Here is a 22420-nt window from a genome sequence, read left to right on the forward strand (position 1 = left end):
CACATCACTCATGAACCAACACCATTGTTCCAGTGAATATGAGTGGAAGATAGATCACATGATAATGCATTACGGAGCAGTGCTGTTGAATGAACAATAAGTGAATCGAGTCTTATACACACATAATCTCAAGACCACTAATGATCACATTATAAAAAAATAGCACTGAAATCAATGAACACATCACGGCCAAACGATATGATCCACAAGATATGTGTACCCTCTACATCTCATGATGGAAAGGATTTTTTGTCTCCTAAACCCTGTATCATGTACATGTCCCCAGAGGACGGTCATGGGAAAAGCGGCCCCGTCCCCCCCTCACCCTGAATGGGCTTGGCGTGCTCCTGGATCTCGCAGTGGGCCGTCCCGCTCACCACGTCCCAAACGATGATCTTGCCGGCGGCGTCGGCCGAGGCCAGCCTCAGGGAGTAGGGGGCGCTCAGGCTGTGGTGGTAGTTCTCTCTCGACCATTTCACCTGTCAGCGACGGGGCAAAGCGCGGGGGGGAGGGGGATCACAAAGCGCCTTCTGTTTCTACCAGCCTGTACGGCAACACACTGCATCTCTGCCTCAATAAAAGAAAAGCCAGGCAGTGGAACTGCTGAGAAAGCAACTATGAAAGAGAGCGGCGTGACATAAAAGGGGAAACGTGATAAATTCTGACATCAAAATGTTTCGGGTTCGAACAGCCTATACAGCCATAGCACAATGCCACCCCATGGGGAAGATGGACTAATATACTAAACTACGGTAGGGTTGGCGGTAAAGGGATGTGAGTTTGTACACAGAATGACAGCTTCAAACCCCTGGTGAGGCAATGCTGTCGTACTAAGAATGAATTTTTTTTCAATTACATTTACAAAATCTACATATTTAATCTAATTTAGGTTAATGTTTTTTTTTTTTTTAATCTAACATGGTAGTTGACAAGAAGCCAAGTATGCACTTGCGGTCTCCCTGGGGACTATGCTCACTGCACTTTCATGCCTGATCTTTGCACTTTGTACTTGTGTCTGCATTGTACGCTGTGAAGTGAAATAACATTTCTAGCTATGTAAATGATTAGATGTAGCTTTGTAAACTGTTAGCTTAAGAAAGCGCTCTAGGTAATGGAAACTAGCTAGCTAATGAAAACGTTAGCTCTTCACTTTTCACAGAGATGAGTATAGAAAAATTCTTCTTTAAAAAAGAAGGCTAGAAAAGAAGACGGGAGAACCTGCACCACAGATAGGTTACCATAACATTACAGTTATAGTAACAGTGGTACCAAAGCCAGTTAACAGTTACTACTTTAATTGACACTGATAAAAAATAATAATTGAGGGCATGTCTAGAAATGAGGGCATTTTGGATATCAGGCACCAATGACTTCAAAGCCCCTAACTTATGTTCAGAGTTTGCATGTGATTATATTATCCTCCAAGTCATACCGACAGCATAAAAGTTTGTCTTTAACTGAGACCATTACTGCAAAAATTGTTGCTTTTCATTCCGTTCCTTCTCTCTGCCGCCGGTAGAACCTGATGTGAAAAGTGTTGTACAGATTGCATTTTCATCTGGAGACAGTAAATAAATAAAAAAGTACCCTAGCACAACATATAAATAATGTGCTCTAACATAAAATGTGAACTCTGTCTGGACAGCAAAATTGAATAACCTCTTAATAGTTACAATACAATTTAATACACAGTTCAAACAGTTTTCTGGGGCGCACTGCCACCACAAATAAATTCTCAGCCAGTGGGAAACACTGTAGGTGCCGTTTCTGCGTCAGTCCTGGTTTGAGGAGTGCGCAGCGAGGGTCAGCCATGCAGGGCTGCTCCCATGCTTTAAGCTGAGCCCGTGGGGTGAAGAACCTCAGCACTGACACACACTGTTTATCAGCCATTATTCACATCTGATCTAAGACTATCCTGCGGTCAACACACACACACACACACAGGCAGGCACTCACACGCATGCACACGCACATACACACACACGCAGGCACTCGCACGCATGCTCACATACACACACACACACACGTAGGCACTCACACGTGCACGCACACACACACACGCAGGCACTTACACGCATGCACACACACACACACAAACGTAGGCACTCACACATGCACACACACACACACGCACGCACGTACACACACACACACACACACACACATGCAGGCACTCACACGCCTACACGTACACACGCACACACAAACATTTGCTCTCTTTTTCTCATGAACATACGTACACACAAATGCAGGGTACCTGTGCGCATACTTAACCTCAGTGCATTTCTTTTCTGCTTGTATTATCACTGGACGGATGAATTACTTTACTAAAAACTTCTCCAAAATACTTTTCTTGAGACTTCTGCAGAAAGAATAGCTCTCGTTTGTTAAGACAAGAAATCTTTCAGAAATCTTTCTCCCGAAGTGCTTGCTCTTTCTGTATAATCAGGGACATTTTATTAGGCTTACATTTCCTTCCTACATATTCGCTTACTGTCAAAGGTTTTACATCTGAGGAAGTTTTCATTGCACAAACACCACTCAGCCATCTCACATACAGAATGCACTTCAAAGCAAATACACGCCAAACATCATTAACTGCAGTCGTATATCCTCACCCCAGTGAAAGAAAGCTAACATGTGTGCTGAATAAACATGAAGCTGCTTCACTTTGCCTATGTCTAAATAAACTAAAAAAAAACATGGTTTAATTAAAAATGTAAAAAGAGCCATTTCATTCTGGATGGAGAGCATTGAGAAAAGGCAGGACAAATCTCACTAGAGGCAAACAGAACATTTTTTATCAGCATCACAAATTCCATTGCATAAAAGCCCTCCAGTGTTCCAGTAACTGAAATTAGCTTATCAGCTGCTTGTACATAAGCAACACTATGTAGGCCTAGATTCCTACAATCCCATTGTGGTGTACAATTCAGAACTGAATTCTAAATAGAACTGTACCTGAGAATCTTATCAATCCCGAAGCAAAGATTTATCTCTCTTGGAACTAAGGACATTCACACACAAGACAGTTTACACATCACAAAGTGAGTAACAGTACCTGATTCGTATTACTTTAACCTGAAAGTTGTGTCCTTACACTAATGGTCCATAAACATTCAAGCGAAAAGCAGGTGCTCATGAATATTCATTAGCAATGTGACTTTTATACTTGTCTGTAAGTTGTAATAAGTTGTAGGCCTAATAATTATGTACCTGAGTTTGTTGTAATGCCTAGTGTTTCCGAATGAAACCTCTCAGGAATATTAATAAGGACAGGGTATGATAAAGAAAGACCTTCTGTGGAATACCATTGCAGCGACAAGCTTTGAAAGAAAGTTGGAATGTGGAGATTTGTGGAATGAAATTTAATTAATCGTACGTCAAGAACACAGAAAGTGAACACACATAGAAAATAATTGCAAGTTACACAATACAGACAAATCCAGCGATGAAGACAAATGGAACCTGTAACCTGCTGCTGCTCTTGAATATGAGATTTTACGATGTAATTACAAAACACCCCTTAGGGGGGAAGGAACCGGAGGGACCCATGCGTTACCTTGACGACGTTGGCTTTGTGCCTCTCGAGAACCTGGATGGTCTGAGCGGTCTTGGGATCGATGATGAGGATGCTGGAGTGGCAGCCCTGAGCGATGAGCCCCTGCCAACCCCTGCAGGAGGGAGGGGGGGGGGTGGGGGGTAGAGGGGGAGCAGAGGCAGGACAGAAAGAGGAAAGAAGAAAAGAAAGAGAGAGAAGAGTCGAGAAGGAGAAAATGTTGGAGAGGAGAAGAGGTCAGTGGAGAGGAAGAGAGGGTGAGAAGAGAAAAATAAAGAAAGGAAACGTGAAAGGGGAAAGGGTAAGGAAAGAGGGAGCAGAAAGAGCGGGAGACATGTGACACCTCGCACATTCTATATGGTGCTTAAAATGATTCTGACATTTCCTTTATTACCAGTCTTCCTTCAAGCCAAAACCATAAAAGCCCACTAAAGGTCATATTTGCAATTGTTAAAAAAAAAAACCCACCAAAAAACAATATATTCGCTTAAAAGATGGTCTTATCCAGAGTGACTTGAGGAGAACATCATGATAACCACTGGAAAAAAGGCGATAACACCAAAAAGGCACAGGTGGACTATTTATGATCCAGAGGAAGTTAGCCAGAGCAACTAACACTTAAACAAAAAGCAAATGTCACTACACAGCTAATCCTATTCTTGCACAGCTATACCTTCACCAGCCCTCACATAAAAGGAAATTCCAAAAAGAAAGAGAGAGGGTCACTAAAGAGGGGTGGAGGAGCCAAGGTGCAGTATGCAGAGGAGGGTTTTCAGTCTGGGCTGGAAAATTGGCAGGGTTTCTGCTTTCCAGCCAACAGTGGGAAGCTCATTCCAGGACTGACAGAAGATGTAACCCGGAAGCGCAGGCACACAGGGCAGAAGGGGAGAAGTCAGGGGACCAGATACTACAGAACAGAGGTCATGCTGGTGTGTAGGCACCAATAAACTCTTGAAGATGTAATGGAGCCTTCACTTTGGCTGCCCAATGGACAGGCACCAAGGAGGGAGATGAGACAAGGGGAGTAACATGGTTAAACCTTAGAAGGTTGTAGATTAAGTGAGCTGCAGCTTGATCTACAAGCTTCCTAGGATGAGCTGAGGGGGCCTGATGGGTCAGAGAGACCAGTGATGCGGGAACTGCAATAGTCTAGACCACAAATGGCCAGCGCCTGGACCAAAGGCTGGGTTGTGTAGATGGAAAGAAAGGGGCTAGATGTTGTATGAGAAGAATGTGTTCAGAATGAACTTCATGGAAATAAAAGTTCTAATGCTGGTGTAGCAAGCTGTTAAATAGATGCGGCATATCAAATAAATCTGAATATCAAATTCTGATAGAGACAGAATCAATCAGTCTCTTACCAGGACAATAATACTTAAGTGCTTGGCACCTAACAGTACAGTCCACACAGACAATTGATAAGGCTACCTTCTGATATGTTTCAGTTTCTGAAATTCCAAACCATAGTGGTACCAACTACGTAAGCCTTTCATCATTTTAATTCACAGAAAACAATGAAAATGATTGCGATGGCTCAGTGAATTCTTAGATTTATTATGAATAAATCGCAGTTCTGGAAATACACTTACGTAAATCAATAAACAACACCTAGTCAAAAGACCTATGAAACGGTTTCCTCCACAGATAACAATATTTCTCTAGATCAAACAGTAACATCGACACCGAAACACCAGCTCGCCGGGTAATTTTGTAAACAGTCACTAGCAATATTAGTACAAAAAGCTTATGAAGTGACCCTGATAAACAACAACGTCATTAGCACAACTAGAACGCCGCATTAGATGGAAGTTATTCGAATGACGTTTTTCGTATGATGTGCATTTGCAGTAACTTACTGAACATAACTACTTGTCATGATATCAAAACATTTGACTAGACTTGTTCTCTACCAAGCATTAACCAGCTAGCTGTTAGCTACCTTGGTTATATGCGCTGCTAACATAAAATGCATCGGTTTACTACAAGAAGGACGGCACCAGAGCTGAGTAATAGAATCGGTTCTGATTAGCTAGCTAAATTAGCTATCTCTCAATGTAGCTTGCTAGGTAACGCGTTACAGTACTTTGTGGCTACCAACGATTAGTCGACGAACTAGCTGCAAAACAACTAGTGACAAGAATCATGGCATTATGCCCACGAGGTTAGTATATATCCCTACATGAGCTAGAGATATTGAAATTCAAGTGACTGTTTATCAAATACACAAATCAACACAGATTTCCAAGATTGCAATCCTGCCCTGTGAACTGGGGCCATACTTACCAATCTACAGCGGTTTTGTTTTGTAAATTGAGTGTGCCAGTCAACGTCCGTGCGGCAAGCTTGATATTCACAGTGTAAGGAATCATGATCACTGTGAATCAGTGAAATTAGCTACATGAAAAGTGGAAATCAAACCGATATTGTTATCAACAAACTGGTTTATTTGACGGCTATGACCACCGTAAACAGGAAGAAGCGTTGCATCCAGCGAGTGCAGCCCTTCTGCACGTGTAGAAATTTACCCCCATTCGAAATGGTTCCCAGGAAGCAATCGTTCCGACTGAGACATAGTATTGTATTTATTAGATGGATTAAAATGGCTAATAATAAAATAAAATAAAATAATTCATTATTTTCTTTATGTAAAAAATTCTCTCAAAGCCAATGTTTAGCAAATCAAGGATGTGTGTATTTAACCGAAAGTCAGCTTAATTAAAAAAATAATTTTTTATGAAACGTTTTATTAATTGCATTCCCAAAGCTTTGTTTTGAGTGTGTGTGCGTGTGTGTGCGTGCGTGTGTGCGTGTGGTTGCACGCGCCTGTGAAAGCCTTGTGGGCTTACATTCATATTCAGTGAAATCATGCAGTATGTTTCAAAATAATTAAACACTGAACCATTCCAATATTAATCAATGAACTGTGAAATATATTGCACAACTTAAAACCCATGTTCTATTCCACAGGGACTCTCTCAGAGTGGGGACAGGATGACAAATAACTGTGGTCTGCTGTCATACCATATTAAAGAGCAGCATTAATGAGCAAGGTAGAGATAAAGTATGCGTTACTGTATCGCTGGCAGCAGAGGATGGATGGTATTGGTTATTGGATTTTTACCACAATTTGCCATGACTGTTTGTCCATCTATATGTAAATTCTCAGCTAGGTCTCCATTACATCTCAGTTTAACCTTGACACCTACCCACCCTGTGTGCTAAGAGACATGCAGTATTTTCTGTGCACAAGTAATCCTCACAAACGTCAATCAAAGGTACAGAAACACATAGGCGACTCATGAATGCCAGCCGTTTCCATGACAAAAAAAAAAAGGAAAAACTTAAGATACCATTTAAAAGTAGTGCAAATTCATTAAGGTGCATAAATCATAATTTACTAGTATTCCATGCAGAGCAATGTATAATAGAAATGATTATAAAATATTACCTTGTAGTAATATATTTTCTAATTACTTGGAGAAAAATACAGTGAATATAAATGTCTTGGCCTTGCAATCATGCATGGAATTATTATTTGTATTATAATGTACCAACCTTTCCATTATACAGTTACTTAGAGGTGCATGTTCAATGTTACAATAGACAAAGATGAGACATTGTTCAATTGCTTGGCAGTTCAAAAGAAAGTCTTAACCTGTATTCTTATGCAAAACCTTCCCTGCTGCAGATCACCATGGTATCCCCATGCAGGTGTTTTTGGGGTGGGGTTTCTCTCTGGTCCCTGAGACAAGCATTACAGGACACTGTGCGTCTCTTTTTCTGTTTTGCTATCTGTTCCTAGGGTTATACTCCAATTCATTCTCACCATTCTCTATTAACATGTAGGCAATATTAATTAATTGGACACAATTAAAAATGGTGGAGCTCAAAACAAGGGTTTGTATTTTTACACTTGGCTTCTGATCTTCTTCTCTTTTCTTCTTCTTCGCTGTCCCTAACCACCTCTACCTGTTCCAAACTTCTAGAGGAAATGGCTGAGTGATGAGTGCCTTGGCCAAACTGAAAAGAAGCAATACATCTTAAAAAGAGACCTTTTCCCTTTTTCAATCTAAAATCCCAAAGTTGTAATACAACCACGGTAGCCTCGGGATCTCTGTGGCGAAGTGTAAGGAGAACTCAGTAATGAAAACAGAGAACAGAAATAATCACATGTCAGCTGCTGTAAAAACTCAATTAATGTGGGGGGGGGGGGGGGGGGGGGCGGCAATAGGCTCCAATGCGTTTATGGGGGGACCCCAGGCTGTGGTCCCCACGGTATGCCATTTCACCCACCAGGGAGGTTCCCCAATCAGAGCATCAGCACTGGCCTCACTCTCTCTCTTTCTCTCTCTCTTTCGCACACACTCTCTCTCTCTGAAAGGCAATTTTTCTAGAATTAAAGCAACCAGAGACAGAGAGAGAGAAAAGAGAAAGTGGTAGCCTGAACAAAACTTCACCTTGTTCATAAAACAAAACCGTACAAAGGAGTCCCATTTTGTTGCACATAATAAAACACTCACACAAATCGATTATGTATTACGACCTAAGCTATTATTCCCTCCAATCAATGAACAGATACTTTTCATCAGTCAGTAACAAAGGAAGGGTTCATAAAACACGCAAACCCACAAATAAAGACATCAAGTCAAGAAATAAAGCTTGACCCATTCTCCCATAGGGGACAGATTGCATCTTGAAGGCATCCCAGATTTTGTCAAACCTGCATGCCCTTCATCAGTCTGTAACGATTGTGTTCTAGCACTCAGAAGATCCAGTCGACCTCCCGTCCTTGACTAGTTCTGCTACTATATATTGCCATTATTGCCTCTTGAGAAAACAGTGGAAAAAGGGAGAGATAAAAAGTGAGTGAAAGAAATATCCTCAGGCACTCTACATTAATTCAAATTAGATAGGGTCAGTTGGTCAGATCTGGGAGTTGTTTAAGGAATCAAACCAAGCGGAGAGATGCGTGAGCAAAGCGCTTCCTGATTAAGCAGTATTTCAAATGTTATGCTAGACTCAGCATGGTAGAATGTAGTAAGAGTTGGCATTGGGGGATACCTGAGAATTTTGTTTATTACTTTTGGCTGTTCTGTGCTCCACATTCTGTAGCTTTCTCATAAACACCGTGAGGCATACCTCTAGGCACAAAAGGCCTACATCAAAGAAGACAAAAAAATGTTTTGAGTTGGCTTGAAGCATTCTTATCTCGCAAACTAAAGATATAAACCAAAAATGGGATACACATGTTTAACTTTTTATCTGTTCTCACCTGCCTAGGGACTACAGATGGAATGTGAGCTACATTTGGCACGTTTATATAGATGCTGAAACAGATGCTTAGATTATTGTTCACTGTGTCTTCAAAATAAGATACATGAATAATTAAAATTCTTTTCATGTTTTCAGATGTTATACTGATATACATAGGCAAGGTTAAACACACATCAGAATTAGTGCTTAGTAATGGGTTCTTAAGATTAAGACCGGAGACTCATGTGCCCTACAGAGGACAAAAATTAATTGCTGAGTCTGGGAGTAAATCTAATAAAACGGGTATGTGTCATATCCCTTTATAATCTTGCAATATTTAAATATGATGAAAATGCATATTAATTTCATTGCCAAAAGTCTGCATGGACCAGTTTCTCAATGATGCTTTTTGGGTCTTGAAGAAGTGAGCCTTGGACCTCTTGCACACACAGAGAGAAACCTGCTTAACTCTGAAAGCTCTTTCTAATTAGCCTTATTCATGTTTATCTTTCTATTTCTCAGTAGAAATAGGAAGCAGAATCAAATCTCTTCATCATCTTATTATTATTCTGTTTTATCTTATTTTTTTTTCAGCTTGTTTACTTATTGATGCATTTAATATTTCAGACACGGAGAGAGAGAGAGAGAGAGAGAGAGAGATAGAGAGTGAGTGAGTGAGAGTAAATCCCTTGAGTGTTTCGGTAGTGTGTGCGGGGGGTGGGGAGTGGGGGGGGGTGGGATTGGGTAGAGAATAATAATTATGTCTAATGATAACCCAATAATGATAATAATTAGTTTATTTAAGCAAATGTTTTGCTCCAGAACCCCACAGAGACGGTGCCCTGAATAAGCATAGGCTCTTCAGACGCACACTCTCCCCTGCAGCACCCTCTCCAGCATCACTGGTGCATCTCATTTAAGTTACTAAACAAAAACATGAGAATTGTCTTCATTTCAGTATGATGGATGCATCCCCTTTGTGCGCCACATTTTCTGTTAACACATGTACTGCATTAAATTACATTACAGCACATTGCAGAACAACGTGCTGTATGGTGAAATGTAATGTCCTGTATTGTGCTGTGTATTACAGTGCATTACATTTCACATTTCAGCACACTACATTACATTTCACAATACATTTCACCTCATTACATCACAGCACATTTCAGTACATTACAATGTGTAATGTATTGTAAAGTAAATGTGATGCAACAATACAGTACATTACAATATGTTACACTACACTATGTTACATTACAGTACATAACAGTATATTACACTAAATTACATTTCGTTACAGGACATTACAGTGCATTACATACTTCCCTCCCCACTTGTCCAACATATAAAGTGACATTTTACTGAACAAGAATTCATATTTATAAACTCTCCACTATCTTTTCCTGCACCTACTTGGAATCAGGTAAAACAATGATCACGCCCCATTATCTACTAAATACCTCCTGAAGAAAATAGGAAGAATAAGAAATGTTTTCTGACATATGAAATGAGCTCTGAAAAAAACCTAAACTGTGATAAATTTGTACACATTTTTCTTCTCTGTTTTGTTGCTGTTGTTCAAAGATAAAGAGATTACGAGAACAGAAAAGTTTTCAGCTGCCGTCACAGAACATGTCATTTATATTGCGGTATGTCGGTCTTCCCTTGGGTACGAGAAACATTGAATTCCAGCCAGTGCTTCCCTTCCTGCTCGCATTGCTAGGACTGCTTCTCTCCTTGCTACAGCCTTCCCTGGCTTGGTTCGATTCGACAAACAATAAACACATTTTCTCCGTTCTTCTCGAAACCAGACAAATTATTGCACCGATTTCTCATTCTGACTCATATTGTGATCTTGTTCTTATTGTACTGCATGTCCTAATACAAATGTTTCAGCGAGCTCGCAAACAAAAACGATTTGGGGTGTCTGCAATTTCTCGACACGTGCTGGTCTGCACACAGGAGATGAGGGAGGGGACATTGTGGAGGGGCGTGTCGCAGTTTCTTCTGCTCCGGTGCCCCCGTGTTCAAGGCAGAGGTGAGAACGCTTCTGAGAGCTGCAGCCTGGTGGAGCAGGATAAAGTGAGAAGCAGAGGGGGATTTACTGAAACAGATGGTTTATTAGCACCAAGCACCCTTCAGACACATAGTCACACAGACGAAGACGCACACAAACACGTACACACAAACACACTCAAGCACGCTCATGCACGCGCGCACACACACACACAAACACACACATACACTATACATGGATAATTATACACGATTGCCTACGTTTACATGGCATTTGCGGAACTTAGTAGGCAAAAGTATCCAAAGTGATTTACACAGTTTTATGTTCTTCTACACGCAATCCGTTTATGGAGCTGGATATTGTACAGAAGCCATACAGGTTACGCATCTCCTTCAAGAGAACAGTGGCATTGCCCCGCCCAAGTGCCAAACCTACAGGCTTCCAGTTGCAAGCCCATTTCCCTGACTGTTGTCAGCACAGCAATGTGCATCCACAATCTGAGACAGGGGCAGAGGTGCTGGGGCTAGGGGGTGAGAACACTCACGCTGTGATTGGAGGACCTCACGCTGGGCGTCCGTAAACACACAGGCCATTGATTAAGTCATCAGTGAGTTGTATTGTGGAGAGCAGATGCTTGTGGTTTACAACAGGACTCAACACAGCCAAGGACACATCTAGAGAACCGCTGTGGAGATATAAACCTCCAAAACGTGCAACCTCTCACTCACTCGCACTTTTTTCTGTCATATAACCATCACAAACACTGACAGACATGTTCACGTGCAAATATACCCGCACACGAGAACTCCCATACAGACAAGCACGATACAGTACATACACACACACACATACACATACACACACAGACACAATTTTTTTTAATGTGGAAAAAAGACAGAACTTTTTTTCTCCTGAAAGTAAAAACAAGTGATAATATCATCTTAATTTTTGGTGATTTTCTTAGAGGTCTGGGTAAACAGAGGGCATCAGAACTAAGCCTTATCGTTCCTCTTTCAAAGCCTGAATCCCCCCCCCCACCCCACTTCTATCCACACCCACCCTCTCACAACCAAGGAAGGTCACCTCTCAGCCCCAGAGTCTAAAGCTGGGCTCTGTGCCGCTCTTATCAGCTGCGATGATGCATTGCACTCTCACCAAGAGTGCTTATCACGCACTGTCAAAGGCTCATCAAGGTGATGGACAGCAAGCCAGGGAAACTCTAAAAGTCTTATTTTAAACTCATTTCATATTTTATTTTACCTCTGACTTCTCACTCCCTCAAAAATGGATGGTTGAATATATGGAAAGATTGAAAATTCCAAAACAAAAACTAATTGCTGTTGTTACTTTTTGAAATAACATCCATATTTAGCACCCATTTAGAACAACATAACATAATAATAATAATAATAGACATTATCCATAAATTTTGATTTAATATTTTATTATATCAGATTATTGGTTGTTTTGGTGATGGCGATGGTAATTTTTTGTTAAATACATATTTATGTGATCAGACTTAATACTGAATGTAGAACATGTATTATTCACACTAGAATTATAGTTTTATTTGTAATACTGGATCTTCAAGTTAGTGTTGATGGGAAATACATGTAAACACTTTGTGGAAGCAAAGAATCCATCATCTTAGCATACATAAATACATAAATATTTTATGAACTGTCACTTTTAGTAGGATATCATTCCCCACTTTGACAGTAATTGTGCCGTAGTGTACTGAAACTGTGTATGGTACTGCGTGTGTGTGTGTGTGTGTGTGTGAGAGAGAGAGAGAGAGAAAGAGAATAAGTGCGTGTGCATGTGTGTGTGTGCGTGTGGATAAGTTTGTGTGTGTGTGTGTGTACGAGCGAATAAGTGTGTGTGGGTGTGGATAAGTGTGTGTGTGTGTGTGTGTGTGTGTGTGTGTGTGCATGTGTGTGCGTACAGTACACACACAAACACTCACTTGTGCACATACACACAGCCTTCGCACACTCTTCACCAGGCACCAACCTGGGAGTAGCTGTCACAGCCAGTTTGACTCTAAAAGAAATGATGTCGGTGAAATAAGATGGGGAAAAAAACATTCAAACGGCTCTGATCTCCATTTTGTGTTGTTTTGATGTGAGTGAGTGCATTTTTAGGCTCTTTCCGTTGTTGTGATAAAATAATAAAAATAATTTCCATGACTTATAAATGCCTGCAAATGTTACTTTTTAAAATATTGATGATTGGTGACCTTGCAAACCTGCTTTGTGCATAAAACCGTCCTTCTGAGATGAAGTTAGAGACAAATGTTGATTAAATTCAGGGCCATGATGTTTGCTTTCTGTGAAGGTCTTGGGAACAAGACCTTTTTTTAGACTTAGAAACCATAAGCTCCTGAGAACTGGCAGAAAAATTATTAAAATTCTTTGTTACATAATTCAGGTGTCTTGGAAAACATATTGCAGGGCAAATTTATTTTTATTCAATGCCTCTTGTAGTGTAGGTTTCAACATGATAGAATACATGGTTCTTGAGATTAAGACCTAAGACTCTCATCCCCCACCGGGGACAAAAATGAATTACTGGGTTGTTGGAGGATATTAGTCCCCTGTGAGTAGGAGGACCCCAGCCAAAAAAAATTGGAACATTTCACCTATAAAAAACAAAGCCTATCTGTCCAGAGTGATGATGATTGAAGTTGCTGTCAGTGTCTGGCTGATGAACCTGGCAATGTAGATTTATGCTCAGATGTGTTGTAATTGCATTGTGCTAACTGCTAATGTTACCTTTACTGTTGGTTTTCATGGCTTGATACTTGTAGCATTATTTTGGTGGTCCTTGAAATGAATCCTTTTTATTATTTTTGTATTATTTCTGCATGCATGAGTGATAACTTTTGCAGCATCACTGAGGAGCAGAGGACTGCAGCTAATGTCAGTGAGAGCTACTTCTGTTTGGATGCATTTGTCTTTACTAAAGGTGTTTGTTCTGCACTCCGCAGTGATATAAGGTGGCAGAATGGGCTTTTCTCTTATCTCTGCCGTGTGATAAATGTTTCCTCTCCCGTTCTCTGATGCAGGATACGAGGAGCTGTGTCCCTGTTTCTTAATTCCTGTAGCTGAACGGGTGGTCAGGTTTTACCTCTTTAAAAATGAATGAATCACAATTCATGATAGTCTATGTTGTACACAAGGTTTCATGCCCATGAATTTTTAATGATACTCCTTTTGCACTGTCAGAGATGTAATACAGCTCTTTTTTTATGATACAATATGTAAGCATGCATTTAACATATACACACACACACACACACACACACGCACACTTTTATTTTCTCAACCATAAAACACACATGTACATACACAAATATACCCATACCACCCACCCAAACCTGCAAGCACACATTTATACTGTCACAACAGGATTGCACACAAAACAAGTACAGACACACACACACGCACACATGGACACACACACACATGCACACATACTGTGTGTGTGTGTGGAAGGATGGGGTAGTCCAGACACAACCTCTCACATTTCCACAGTAAACAGTGGGCAGGAAGAGGCTGTTTTGTTGTGAGCGGGTCCGGGGAGAGGATGGAAATGCTGGTGGTAAGAAGCATGAGGCATTACTGCCGTCTCTATGGATTTGCTCTCAGCAGACTTTCATTTACTGGCTCATTCTTTTTGAAAATCCCCAGGTCTGACCCCCATCCCCCCCCCCCCCCCCCCCCACCCTTTTTTCTTCCTCCGCCTTCTGCACAAGCCACAGGAGCTTAAATCTTCTCAGGTGCAGTGGAGAGAGACAGCACACCTGATCCAGCGCGTTCTTCACCATGTGTTCAGGGTAGTACTGTGCTGCATTAATCTTATTATTTCCCTCCGCTAATCCAATTATTAACTGGTACTTCACTGACTGAGCCTCCACAAATCTGAAGAATCATTTTGCTGCTTAGAAAAGAGCTTGATCATCTTGTTTACTGGTGTCTTCTCAGGGGAGAATGTACTTGATTGACGCATGGACAGACGGGATGTGTGGAGGGAAGTAATCTCATCACTGTCATTAGTATCATTTTTTTTCACCTGTGAAAATATATACATTTTTCTTTAAAAAGTGTGGTCATAGTGGCAAACCTTACTTCCCGGAAACCTATTCAAGTTCCCGTGTAAGTGTCAGAAACTGCAACGCATTTAAGAGGAATTTTAATTGGATGGTGTCTATATTGTGTATTGTGCTCGTCCCTTTGTACTGCACAAAAGATGGCAGTTTAACAACATGGTTGACTGCATTGCATGAATGATTCTCATTAAATGGAATGTTGAGTGGTGAAAGACTACTACTAATTAGATGATATGTATAGAATCACAACTGAATTCCATGAGAGAAGCAGTGGTTTTGACTTTTTAATTTTTTCTAAATTTTTCCCAAACTTTTGCGATGACCAAGACACCCAGAATTCCTCAGTCTAAGTGACCAGATAAGAACTTGTTGCTATGGCATCCAGATGCAAATGTGAATGTTAGCTCACCCCCTGATTTTCTCAGGTTTCTGTACATAATTGTGTGTGTGTGTGTGTGTGTGTGTGTGTGTGTGTGTGTGTGTGTGTATGGGTGTGTGCGTGTGTGTGTGTGTGTGCTAGAAATAGCTGTACTGTAAGTGATGCAAAGTGTAGTAAGCAAAGCAGTAAAGCAATGTATATGTTTCCCAAGTATAGTACATTATATTGTGGGAAATTTATCAAGAAGCTAGAAAGTTCCAGCATTTTTAAATACAATGCTGCTCCATTAACTCCTGTGTTATTCCATGAGTCTGGGATTTCTGGCGTGATTGTTCATTGTTCTGGTAGATACATCCATGCCTTCCCTCTCCAAATTTGAACACTGTTTTCACTGTCCTGTCTGGAAGAGAAAACACCTCATTAGGAATGAGGAACATAACCTTGCGTCTCATATTATTAAAACATCAGCATATATGAAAATCTGTAATGGAATCATTAGGGAACATACTGCATACTGGACACAGTAAGTAATAGCGCTGTCAAAATCACAGTACAAGACAAAGTCAAAAATTGTTAAAATGGAAGTAGTAAAATAATGAAAAAGACTGAGTCATTTATTTGGTTGTGTAAGAAGCACAGTAATGGAGTCCAGAACTAAAATACAATTAAAAACAAACACAGAAGCTTTTCGGCAACTGTGCTGCCTGGGACTTACATTTAAAAATGGCAAACCTAATGACAGACTGCAAAAACCAGGGTTTGTTCAGCAGAGATGAGGCTTAAATCGTGCTTTACAATATGTTCCCAAATTCTTCCTCATCAATTGGAGGGGTGAATTCATTTTAATTTGCATATAATGATAGCCTCAGCCCAACCTACAGATCGCCCAATAAATTCCACTTATTTCATTATCCTGAGACCTGATTCAATCAGAGTGAGAGGCGCCAGAAAACAGCACCAAAACCAATTTGAAATGGCTATTAGTGTCCTAATACGTGACACAAAATGGTGATGGAATCATTTTTCGAAGCACGAGCGTACATGAACAAGCACATGCATGTGCACATGCACACACACCCACACACACACGCACACACACATGCACATACGTACACAATCACATGGATCATTTCAGCCTGTCTTGGAACTCTTGATAACTCTTGATATATATATATATATATATAGTATATTTTTCCAGTACCTTCAAAAAAATCATTCATCCAGATACATCCTCCATGGTTAATTGGATATTGAGTGGTGGAACAGATTGTTCCTTCTGGTCAATATTTTATTGGAAATTATATTCAATTATGCATCAAATCAAACACTAATTTAGTACTGCGATCATTATGAGATGGAATAGCATAGTGTGCTTTTTATGCAATGAAGTGCCATATGTTTCGGTTTTAATCATATTCTCCTCTTAATATTGGCTACACTTCACTGCAAAAAGTAACTGACTGTATATGGTATTATGCAGTAGTCTGTGTTCTGTAGATGTATTTAATTTTAAAAGCCATGGTTTTCCTCTTTGTTTTTGCTAAACTAAGTAGAACACAATGTCCACAAATAAATTAAATTATCACTAGAGAAGAAAAACAGAAAATAATTTATTTGAATGAATTGATAATGACACATGATTAACTAATTGTTGTGTCAGTAATACGTAGCTTGTTGTTGTGTCATTGGGCAAATGACAAGCATTGTGTTTAATGGTTTTGTCTCTGAGGCATTAGAGAAGCCGTTGCATTTCAGTCACAGTAGTTACTTTTCTCTCATTACTGGTGCAGAATATGAAAATCTTCTCAATGTTCTGACCAAGACTGGCACTGCTGTGAACCTGTATCATATTGGCATTTAATGTTGTAGTTTTTGAGTCCTCCTGCAAATATGATCATGGACACACACACACACATGCACACAAGCTGGACATCTATTTTATTAAAAAAATAAGTTACAAGGTACCTGAATCAGATCTGTGCAGAGGCATGTGTGTTTATGCACAGTTGCATTGATGCTGTTCAATTCACTGTTCATAAAAGATACAATATATACATTTAATCCATGTGGCAAATAAATAATTTTATTTTACTGAAGAAATGGAAGTTTCTTAATTGTATAGAAATTTGAAGATTAACCCAATTTCTCCTTCAGCCCTAACAATCACCTTTTTTAACCATAATCCCAGCTATACTGATACATAACTAAAAGGCTTGCCACAAAAAGTGAAAAAAAAGTGTTGGGATACCCCACTGAGATGCTATGTCTTCCTCAAGAATGAATAGCTGTCTCTGTGTATTGTTGTATGTTCAGTTGACTGTTGTACTGTCTGTAACTATTGTGTAGGCCTACTGCTGCTACCTTGGCCAGGCCTCTCTTGAAAAAGAGATTTTAATCTCAATGAGACTTCCTGGTTAAATAAAGGTGAATAAATAAAAATAAAATAATTAACTGATGCAATAACCCTATCACTAGCTCCTCAACAGAACCCAAATTCTGCCTCAGCCCTGACACTCACTGTACTTCTAATTCCCATCTTAACCTCAGCCATTTGATTGCATGAAACTATGACATCTAAAAAAAAAGATTGGGTCATAAATAAACACAAACTATCAATAGCACTAACCTTACCCCAGCACTATCTATATTCCTGACTCTAACTCTAATGTCAGCCATATTAAATCCATGCTGCATGTATGCATTGTGTGCTGGAACTCTATGAATTATTATATTGTATATGACTTTCTATATTGGTATCCATAGCAACTTGGGTTAAGCACCTTGCTAAAGTGCACAACAGCAATAACCACCCCCTGCCACCCCAACACACACACATGCACACTAATATTTAAAGCAGAAATTTCCCAGTTTAAAGCTTCAGCTTCAAAATTGCTGTTTAAACAACAATCTCATCGTGTACATAGCAACGATCTCATTACATGTCGAGTTTCAGTATTCAAGCCTGTCACTGTTCACATTTTCAGCTCCAAAACCACCATTATAGCTCTCTAATGGCTATCAAGCATGAAGTGTTCTTAAGCTGAGTCTAGATCCCTTTGGATGTTTCACGCATGCAGCCTCCATATTGCAGAACCAGCTGTAAATCTGAAACCTCATTACAATTCTAGGTCCCTAACCACTGGTCAGACTGAAAACAGTCTCATTATAGAGTTAGATCCCTATCCACTAATCTCTACAGCCTTCTCTTGACCTGTTTGGGTGTTCAACGGCACTTCAGAACACGAGCAGTTATGATGCATCAAGTAATTGCGTCACAGTTGTATTCAGAAGTGAATTGTGAATTGACCTGACATGCGGCAAGGCTGATGTTTGAGAGCATCCTGCAATTCTGAGACTTTGATAAATATTTTCAGTACATTCTGTTCCCATTCTCTGTGCATTCGTGCGGTGGAAAGATGAAACGTGGTGTGTGCTGGGTAATAATATTACTTGAGAGGAAATGTTTTTTTTTTATCCCTGTCAATGTCAATGATCAACCAACCCCATTATACAGGGGGTTCTTAATGAGTTTTCTTAACTGTGTGTTATCCCTTCAGATATAGAAGCCATTTGTACATGTCACATTATCCAGAGAACAAGCAATCGAGAACAACCACATCTGTTACCATGAATGTTATATTATTGTAGTTTTCACATTAACTTGTCCACTGAATTATTTCAAGCTTGACTTTCCAAAATTAGATTCCATGCTCTGCCTCTACTAAGTCGGTCGGAGTTGAAATATTCAGTCTACATCATCTTCACGTTCACATTGATAAACTCAGTGCTCTGTGAAAATGCACATGCGCACACTTTTGGATTAAATGTATTGCATGATTTTTAGATAAATGGGGTCCTTTGATTTCTACTCCAGATCTCACTGATGGAGGCTGATAGGAAGAATTGAAAGATAGATATATTCCTTCAAATTTCTGAATACAATTTTTTGCCCTTTCAGCGGGACAAGAAGTGGATAGAAATTTAAAGAAGAATTATTCCACGAGGGTTTGGCAAGATTTACAGCCAAGTGAGCAGATCTCAAACACTGTCATGACAGAGAAGCTCCTGATGTGGGTGGGGATGGCAGATTTAACCTGTGCGCAGTGATTACCTCACTACGCACAGGTGCAGCCACTCCTGTTCCTGGGTCCAATTAGCCTGGCCAATTATCTAATTATTAACCAATTATCAATTGGCCAGGTCTAATTAGCTTGACCCAGGGCAGGTGTGGCTGCTTAAACCAGCCATCCCACACCACAATACCCCAACGCCAAACTGAGGCCAGGGAGAATCCCTGGCCGAAGCCTACTCCCCCCACCCCCACCCCCACACTCCCAACAAAGCCAAAGACAAACAAAAACAAAACACTCCAAACACGCTAAAAATTTTTTTAAAAAAAGTCAGGGTGGGTGGCCCCGGAACAGTCCAGTACATGCGGTGACCCTCCTTCGGACGACAAGGCAGCCCTTCTTCCTCCTCCTCCTGGAGCACGGGAAGTCCTGGCTGCTCTGCTGGCTGGTGGGGCGTCACCGGCTTGGGCTGTTCCAGGGGCTGTGGTGGGGTGGCTGGGCTGGTGGGCTGGTGGACTGGCCTTGTGGTGCTGGGACCAGGAACCCTCGTGGCTGTGGTGGCCGCCAGTCGGCTCTGCTGGCGGGCGGCTGCAGGCTTATCCCCTCATGGGCTCCGGGCAAACCAACCAGGCCAAACAAAGAGCTAAAAACAACCAAACGGACGAGAAAGGAAGCAAAACGGCGCGGCCACCGCTCGTGCGCCGCCGTGTGACCGCCTTCCGGCCAAGTCCAGCTCACGGCGCGACCACCTCTCGTGCACCGCCCGTCGCTGACCTGCCTCCTCGGCCAGGTGCAGCTCCTCAGCGTCCCAGCTGAGGATTGCCTCCTTCCCTCCCTGGTCATCTTCCGCTCCCCATTTTTGGCCCGGAGGATCCGCCCGAAGCCCTGTCGGGAACACCTCAGCCGCCCTCGTCCAGTGTGCTTCCTGGCTGGCCCTCCTGTGCCTCTTTGCTGTGCCGGAGGAGCCCCACGTTGGGCGCCACTGTGGCAAACACGCCTGCCACAGGCCACCGAAGTGGCTTTCCTTGAGGCCCTCCAGCACAGAGACACAGGGAGAAGATGTTCAAAACAGTCCACATTTATTCCACGAGGGTTTGGCAAGATGTTACAGCCAAGTGAGCAGATCTCAAACACTGTCATGACAGAGAAGCTCCTGATGTGGGTGGGGATGGCAGATTTAACCTGTGCGCAGTGATTACCTCACTACGCACAGGTGCAGCCACTCCTGTTCCTGGGTCCAATTAGCCTGGCCAATTATCTAATTATTAACCAATTATCCAATTGGCCAGGTCTAATTAGCTTGACCCAGGGCAGGTGTGGCTGCTTAAACCAGCCATCCCCACACCACAATTCCCCTTCTAGAAGTTTCTGGAAATTACATATTTTTTGCCCTTTTCAGCAGAGTGCCACCTAAAGAAGGTTGGCTGATAGAAATTATAAATGTAGGGGAAAAAAGAGAGGTTTCAGGCAGGTTATATCATCACTGTTGGGCTAGGAACGTGAGCAGATCTTCACCGCTAGAAATGTCATGTACTCATCTGTCTCAGCATCGAGGGTAAGCCATGGGATCCCCCCCCCCCCAGCAGAAGTACAGAGAGCTTAAATATTGAAGAATGTGCCTGTCCAGTCCTTCAAAAGTTTGTCTTTGCAGAATGCCAAGAAGTAATGAATTTTGTAATCGTTGGGCTTAATCCTACCCTACAGTATTTTAGGAAAATCTGGACCCGGGCTGGCTTGAACTGATACACAAAGCCCTCCTCCAGGGTGCGATAGGAAAAAGCGTTGGGACTGACGTATGCATTCAGTTAGCAAAGGGCCTTCTAAAGGCACTGGGGGAGGCACAGACCACTTTTCCCTATCCGCCATTGCTCCATAGGTGGACAGTTCAATTCCTTACCTTTGGATTTAAAGAATGTAATTTTGCCTAGTGCCCAGTAGGAAGAATAGAGGAAGAGGAAGAACGGAGTACAATTACTTTAATAACATGTTTTCTGAGTTTGAAAAGAATTTGAAAGTCTGGACTGACAAGTGATGTCTGTAACCATCATGGTTTAAATTATTTTATTTTTTTTAGAAATTGTAGTTATTTGTAGTAACCTCACCCTTCAGTATAACTGCAATGTGGAAGGGCAGGGTTACATTTTTCATTACCTCATTTAGCAGCAACATGTGCTCGCAAAGAGAAATATAGATTGGTGTGCAGTGACCGTGAGGAGGGACCATGCCATTGACTGACAGACGGTCTGAGCTAAAGGTTATAAGGAAAGCCCTGGCAATGATAAAGAGAGGAGGCAGTGCTCATGACTTAGCATAGACTCAGAGAAAAAAATATGCAATGCTTACTGCAGGGCATAGCAACTGCTGAAAGATTAGAGTAAGAAGAACTTTTATGATGGAAATAAAACCCTCACAGAAGCCTACACTCTCCCAGACCGCGTGTATTTCCTCTAACCAGTCAAACAATTCTCCACATCCAGAGACCACAAACGGCAGTTCAGTAACACTTTGTTTCGGTTAGTGCGGTTATAAACAGCTTAATAAATTATGCATAACTACATTGTACATCATTAAAAATACATTGCTGATGGTATATATAACATCCTCGTACTTTAACACTAACCATGCATATTTAAGCTTTGTAAACCCTGGCCTTCTTGCAAATGACCATGTCTACAAATATTGTTTCATGCTTGACAAAAAGGTATATATATATATATATATATATATATATGGTATAAATGGAAATGGAAATATACTCCCTTTATTAATGCGTTATTGAATGTTAATAACTGTACCATAATCTAGAGTGTTATCAGCTGTTTCTGTTGAATTACAATATTGTGTACTTCTGTAGCTACACAGGTTGTGTCTCTTGTACGTGTAAGCAAACCTTTTTTAACTGCTTGAAACAATGAAACAGGTGAAAGGTGCAGAAAGTCAGCTAAAGTGTGTAAAGACTGAGAATGCCAGTGCATCATAGATATGCCTTAGCATAGTTATTATATAAAATTTTCAAATAAAAAAGTCT

The 22420-nt window shown here is 41.0% G+C and overlaps 1 protein-coding gene across 1 annotated transcript in view; it reads right to left on the reverse strand.

Annotated features, from left to right (window-relative positions):
• Window positions 1-6076, reverse strand: part of wdr11 (WD repeat domain 11) — a 54882-nt gene extending 48806 nt beyond the window's left edge. The window contains 3 exon segments of the mRNA XM_064318146.1: window positions 326-479; window positions 3563-3674; window positions 5843-6076. Coding sequence (XP_064174216.1) covers window positions 326-479; window positions 3563-3674; window positions 5843-5928 — 352 coding nt within the window. The 5' untranslated portion in view covers window positions 5929-6076.
• Between the last annotated feature and the right edge of the window lie 16344 nt (window positions 6077-22420).

This window comes from Anguilla rostrata, chromosome 18 (assembly GCF_018555375.3).
Source record: "Anguilla rostrata isolate EN2019 chromosome 18, ASM1855537v3, whole genome shotgun sequence".
Taxonomy (NCBI): Eukaryota; Metazoa; Chordata; class Actinopteri; order Anguilliformes; family Anguillidae; genus Anguilla; species Anguilla rostrata.